The 7,120-nt window shown below is 47.1% G+C and overlaps 1 protein-coding gene across 1 annotated transcript in view; it reads right to left on the reverse strand.

Annotated features, from left to right (window-relative positions):
• The window catches only part of LOC142896935 (A-type potassium channel modulatory protein KCNIP2-like), an 11,045-nt gene extending 6,142 nt beyond the window's left edge, over window positions 1-4,903 (reverse strand). Inside the window, exon 1 of the mRNA XM_076038899.1 lies at window positions 4,225-4,903. Within this exon, the coding sequence (XP_075895014.1) occupies window positions 4,225-4,297 (73 nt within the window). The 5' untranslated portion in view covers window positions 4,298-4,903. The remainder of the gene's footprint in view (window positions 1-4,224) is intronic.
• Between the last annotated feature and the right edge of the window lie 2,217 nt (window positions 4,904-7,120).

Below are 7,120 nucleotides of genomic sequence, written 5' to 3' on the forward strand. Positions count from 1 at the left end.
ATTGGACATGTGAGGTATCATTGTAAAGCCCGGGAGCTCTACTATCACAGTTGACATATTTCACGGGAAATCATTTTTGGCCTTTTGGGGGGACTCCAAAGTTGACAACTTGCTTTACAATGATACCTCACATGTCCATTTCTACTGTATAGTTTTTGAAATAATCCACCTCAACATAGACATAATGATTCGCTGAATTTTATATGTTGAAAAGTGTTGGGATAATCACAGCCATGTAGCGGTCAAATTGCAGATTTTTTTTTAAGGTGGAATCGAAACCTAAGAAGCACCGCGGCGAATGTGGTGCCAACTTTAGCGTCGAACAAGAAAAAAGTAAAAACATGGGAAAACAAACTATCTCACAGTGTCTGTCTCTCTGTCTCTCTCTCTCTCTCTCTCTCTCTCTCTCTCTCGCACGCACGCACGCACGCACGCACGCACGCACGCACGCACACACACACACACACACACACACACACACACACACACACACACACACACAAGACAGTGACATCACAGCAGTGACAGAGCAGAAATATTCCCTCCCTGCTGTTTTTATGACAGAAGATATTTTTAGACAATGAATCGCAGGACAGTTGTCAAAGATGTTCTTTGAGGTTATTGATAAAAAAAAAAAAAAAAAAGAAGGAGCCTGGGAGCAGCGGCCTGATACAATTTGCGTGCACAATCTCTTCTCTTCAAGCACAATTACTGGATGTTCAGATGAATAAGATCGCAGTCATTGCCTGGAAAGAATTGATCCAATTTCAGCAAAGCAAAATGCACTTCAAATAAACACATCTATATTGTGCGATTAGGAACATTTTGTATTTTCTAAAAAGAATCCAAAGTTAAAATAAACAGAAAAGGACGGCAATGTCAGAAAATGTGACAACGTGGCACCAGTCCAACATTTGGTGCTCGTCCTTCTGAGCCGACTGAGGCTTGATGACCTATACACCAAATTCTACATCACTAGGCCACCAATTATCCAATTATTACAGTATAATCCCTAATAACTGAATACAGACACCATTCCTTTGCATGGCCAAGGGATTTTGCAGAAACGACATCATGATTTGAGCCCTCGAGTCCACACGAGGATCTGCAGCTAAATATTTAACCCGGACGGGAAAGTTCGCCACAATCTTCCGTCGGTTCAGTTTACTGAAGCCGTCGTTCAGGGTGAGAAGAGCTGCCAGCTGCTCAGAAGAGAGTGCGTTCAAAGCACAACAGACTCTCCACTGTACGTCCTCGGCGCCGCCGCGCTCGCACGCTAAAAGACTGACACGACAGTTTCCACCAGCGGCTGCTGGTGTCTGGAGCTCTGTGTGCAGGTGACTTTGATGGTTGGGATCAATCTGGACAAAGGCGGAGCCTCGGAGGAGGATCGATACTCTGCTCCCCGCCACCTTATTTACACATTGAAGGAGTTTTATCGGCTGCCGCAAAGAGCCAAAGAGACCGAAGCTGAGGGCGGATGATTAAAAAAAAAAAAAAACCTCTGGGTGAAACATTAGAGATTAAGAACTAATTTACAACTCCACCAGTTAGAAGATCCGTTCTGCCTGCAGTATTTATGCTAATGTTGTGATTAGAGGGAGGAAAAAAGCTCCTGAACACCTAAAAAGTGAGTAGTAATAATAATAATAACAAGTAAGAAAATAAACAGCAACTCTGAAGGTAAGAAGAAACAGAATATGAGTGAATACGAACTCCATGGTTCATGCTAATAGAGGAGATAACTCTTGAACTTGCAACACCACCACACCTGACACCTGACCTCCCAGCAGACCTTCACACAAACACACCACGCACCACGATGTTCAACGTAGGTTAAAGCTCATCAGCACTGAAGAGAAACAGCTCAATGTCTCTCGGTCGCTTCCTGAGTCTCTTCTCAGTCTTCTTCTTCCTCCTCAAGCACTTTGGGTTGGAGCTCGGCAAGACGGACGAGCGCAAGGTTAATTTGCATCCCTGGGGGACACGATAATGACATTAGGATACTAAAGAAAAGGGTTTTAGAAAAAGTAAAACAAAATGAGAAAAGGTAAATATGGAAATTAATGGATTTAGAGAGTGGAAAATAATAAAAATAAATAAATAAATAAATAAATAAATAAATAAATAAATAAAGCGCCTCAGCTTGTAATTTCCCTCTCAGGGCATCTTCAACCCTAACATCTTGTTTCACTGTTGGCACTTTGTGTTTCACCCGAGAGGTCGTGGCAGCGGCGGCAGTGTAAGTCGGGTCAATGCAGCACCACTTAATGAATGTAAGCTAATGTTGGCGGGGCAACAGCCTCCCGCGCTTATCATAATCCCCAGATTATAGGCGGCCATCTCTCATCACACGCACAAACAACATGTCTGAGGGCCTCTTCCCTCCTCCCCCATCTTCCCCCAGACTCTCACCCCCTCCTTCTCCCCCATCCACAACCCCCCACCCCCACCCGCTCCTCCTCCCCCATCCACAACCCCCCACCCCCACCCCCTCCTCCTCCGCCATCAGCTCCCCAGCCGCCAACCGACTACCACAGATGTTTGTGACGCCTCGCTTCACCTGGTTTGTCCTCGGACCTTCCTGTGTATGTGACGCACCAAACCCCCACTCAACGCCCCCCAAAGCGCCCAAATCATTCGGAGGCCCGGGTGAGTCGAGCCTCTGGAATCAGATGACAAACTCTGCTGTGTTTGTGTCACTTCTTGTGAGTGTTGTGATGTACAGCCTCTTGACGTGGCTCACAGCAGCAGCCGTCGGCGGTGCTGACTATAACATGTGAAGTGTAGTGTACAAAGTGATGACTTGATGTGTGTGTGTGTGTGGGGGGGGGGGGGGGTGGATGAGGGGAGGGAATGACACATATCCATAATGCATGAACACGGCAGAAAGCAGCTTTTTTAGCAACACGGCCGCCTGGTTTCATCTTGCGTTTGTTTTTGTTTTTTCCTGCTTTCCGGATCCGCTTGATAAATCTTTCACGTCTTTCCCTTTTTTTCCTTTCTTTTTTTCCCCGTCGCAACATGATAAAGTGGCTGGTGGTCACTGCCGCCTCCACCCAGCAAGCGTGCAGCCGTCAGGCCGGCTGTTTGTCAGAGCTGGAAACGCGGAGGGAGGCGGCGCTGACACCTCGATCAGGAACTCCTCCGGCTGCTGCACCTGTTCACTGTTTGGTTAGCCTGAAAGGACGGCGCGCCGGCCCATTGTACTGCTGCGCACCATCGGCCGCTGATACATGAGGCTTCAAACCAGGCAGCTGGTTTGAAGCCTCATGTATCAGCGGCCGGGAAAAGAATAAAACTAAACACAGAAGCAAAAAAAAACAGGAAGGAGAGCAGCTTTCTGACATACTGATATTTATAGAGAGAGGGTTATTTAAGGAAAGGCTATTTTTGGCATGTTGTGACAAGAATCTGTGTGTGTGTGTGTGTGTGTGCGTGTGTGTTGTTGATGATGATGATGATGATGATGATGATGATGATGTTTACAGAGCTCTGAGGAGACTCGTCTGCTCTGTGCTCGCTCGTGAGGAAACATAAAACGCTGAAGACTTTGACAACGGGAGGAAGAGACGAGGCTCGCAGATCTAATTAGAGCACAAACAGAGAGACAGAGGAGAGGGAGTGGACGGCAGGGCTGTGGGGGGGTCATGACAAAAGGCAGATGAGACTTTTCTTTTTCCTGCCATATTTCATCTCCTCTGCACCCTGAAGGCCTGATTGGATCTGAATTCTGAACACGTGATCCGATATTTAGAAGAAGATAAAAACCAGCTTCGACTGATTCTATTCAAGCTGAAGGTTCTGGATCAGGGTTCGACTCCGCATCAGAAAGAGCAAACACATCATCCCGTGTTGAAAGCCACGCCTCAGGTCAGCGAGCGCGCACACGCACGCACACAATCAAATCCTTAAACAGCCGATACAAAACGCTTGAAATGGATCAATATCGTTTTTAATTTTATTGATTAATAACTAAACTTTCCACAACACCACGGGTAAAAAAAAAAAAAAAAAAAAATCATCGGATCATTTAGGATCACAAAGGTTCTCCGCACCAAAGTTAACATTTTTACAATAAAAACACACGCGGCTATTGTTCAACAGTACAAACAGTGGCAGACACCAGAACCGGGAAAACAAATCTGTGATTGTTTCGAGCAGAACTAAAGAACTCATGGCATGGCTGAGTGGGGAGTTGGAGTGTGGGAGTGAGCAGCCTACCTGTGAGCGGGTCATACGACCTGTCCAGCTCCCTGGAGTCGGACAAACTCTGCTCCTGGCTCCTGGACTTCATCCTCGGCTCGCTTCCTCTCACCGGGGCGCCGCGCGTAAAAAAAACAAAACAAACAAAAAAAACAACCAAACAAAAAAGACCTGGTGCGCGCCCTCGCCGCGACTCGTCTCCGACCTGGGACGCGCACGCACTTTTCAGTCCATGTCGCGATGCTCCGCAGACATCCGACTTCTTTTTGCAGGGCGAGGAGCGACACGCGTGCGGGCGTGCGCGCGCGCGTAGAGAATGTCTGCGTTGACAAAGGCAGCTGATGAGCCTCTGGATCCGAGAGACAGCCGCGCGTCCCTGTGGCGGCGGCTCACCAGAGTGAAATCATCCCGGCTTGGCACGGACGGGCGTACGCGGGGCGGTCGCGCGCAATCACTCGGAAGGAAGGAAGCACACACACACACACACACACACACACACACACACACACACACACACACACACAGAGAGAGAGCGAGAGACAACTCATTCACTTCTTGGACTGACATTTCTGAATTTCTGACAGAACTCGACGCTTTTTTTCATCGCTCACTTCACTTCACTTCACCCTCGTGTTAATTACAGTTAATCTACAGTCAGCTTCACGTTAAATCTCAGCCCTAGAGCCAGTATGAAGCCTCATCTTATTTCTCTTTATCCACCTTGAGTGTTGTTGTTTAATGCTCTTGAACGGCCCCTCCAAAACGTTTTCTCTGAGCTCTTTTATCAGATGGACTTAAAATACCACCCTACCTGGTGTGTCAGTTTAACATCTCAAGTCCATGTGTTCTCATCTAATTTGTTCATTTGAATGATATGAACATCGTAAGGTTTGGGGTTAGGGTTTCGGAATGTGTTTAAGGTTCTAGAATACAGTTAGGATTATGGATGGTATGGGGTTTAGGGTGAGGAAAACTTTTTTTTCTTTCAGCCCCATCAGTGAAAAGCATCCTGGCGCCAAAAGCAAACAGCAAAAAGCACAATGTGAGATGTTGAAATCTCTTTTCAACTTCTCATTTACCAACACAAAAGGCCTGAACACTTTTTCCCACCAATAAAACCCACGAGGACCCAGAGGAGCAGCGATGAAGACGAAGATGAAGATGAAGAGGACGGTGATGGTATTGTGTATCTCATCTCTGCTGCTGCTGATGGACGGCCTCACCTTGGCTGAGGACTGGAGCGGCTTTAGAAGTAATACATGCGGATCAATACGCTGTCAGCTTCAGAGTCCTTGAGCCGACGGCGGAGCGTTAACTGATGACTCACCGGAGTCTCGCACGTCGCACAACTTCAAGGTTGAGATTATTAAAACATTTCATTTGAATACTAAATCCATAAATACTCGCCGTGTAAGCTGGACGGCGTCGGAGGAAACCAGTGAGCGGCTGATTTATGGGATAAACTTCAGCATTTTCCCATCACAAACTTCCACACATCAAAACCCTCCACGCTGGGAAATGTTCAACTCTTCTTTGAGGTTTTAAAGAAGCCATCCAGCACTTTTTTTCAATGATATGTTTAAAATTTGTGGAGTTTTACCACATTTTTTCAGTGTGTTTGTTTCATGTGTCATTTCTTGATCAAATAAACTGGTTACCATGCTGGTGTTTTTATTATGCGCGAAGTGTAAAACTGTCAATGTGTTTCTCTGGACCCATTAGCAGGAATGTGGGGTAGAGCAGAATGTCTAAACTGTTCCTCTATGATCACCACAAAGTAGCTGCCATTAAATAAAAAGGTAAAATAACAACAACCATCAATGATACAAAAACTACCCCTGGATCCCAGACAAGCCACCAGTTCATACGAGTTGATGCCTAAATAAGAAAAATCACTGTCTGAGAGTCTATCTGTTGAAAAGCAGGTCCAGTTCGATCACAGGGCAGGTGTTCGTCTCAACCTGCTGGTGGCTCTCCAAAAATCACCAAGGATTCAGGGCCCTTCCCTGGGCAGGAACTTCACTCAGGCATTTCTCAGCAATTCCGCTGCAGTTGTGACTGCGCTGAGAATTCCGGAGGCTCCTAGTGACCCGCCGAGCCCCATTCGCTTTCCACAAATCACTTAACTATCAAACTATCCCTTTGAAAAATGCAACTCAAAGGAAAACTCTTATCCGGAGGCTAAATGATGCTTGTTGGTGGAGTATCAACAGTGAGGTGACTCTTCTCCGCCCGGCAAGAAGTCAAGCGGAGGACGGTGAAGGATTATTAGGGGAGGAATCGATCGGCAGCCGGAGGAAGAGCAGGACAAAAGGAGCAAGGACACAAAAGAGATGCAGATGATATCAAACTGATAGAGAGACGGTCGGACGGAGATGCAAGAGAGGTGGAAGAGGGAAGCAGGAGACGGAAGAGAGAGAGAGAGGGAGGTGGAGGTGGAGGTGGAGCAGGAGCAGGAGGTGTCTGGATGTGTCAGGAGCCCGAGGACGGTTAAATCTGGCAGTATTGATGGTGTTTATCTCTCATGGGGGGCTCAGGGAGAAGTTTGGCGCCGCTGACGGCTGCCAAAGTGGAGCTGACGGATAACCAGTAATGAGCGGCGCCCGGCGCCCGGAGTGATGCGGCGTGTGACGCAGGTGACTAATCACAGCAGCGCAGACAGCAAAGGTGCAGGGGAAAAAAACAGTGGCTCCACGCTGACAGATAGAATGACAGATTTAAAGGGAAAACAGCAGCACCTTTTCTCAATCAGTGCACCGAGGTTTACCAGGGGGCGCTGTGGCGACGCTGCCAAACGTGGCGAGCAAATCAAGCTGATTATTTTTCAAATTTCGGTTTGGAAAGGTGCAAATTCTGTGCTTCTTTCTGTACTGACAGCCGCTCATTTTCAGTCTTTTTTTGCAACCAATTTTGG

This window comes from Nelusetta ayraudi, unplaced genomic scaffold (assembly GCF_046127955.1).
Source record: "Nelusetta ayraudi isolate G7.1 ecotype Tasmania unplaced genomic scaffold, CSIRO-AGI_Nayr_v1 ptg000004l, whole genome shotgun sequence".
NCBI lineage: Eukaryota > Metazoa > Chordata > Actinopteri > Tetraodontiformes > Monacanthidae > Nelusetta > Nelusetta ayraudi.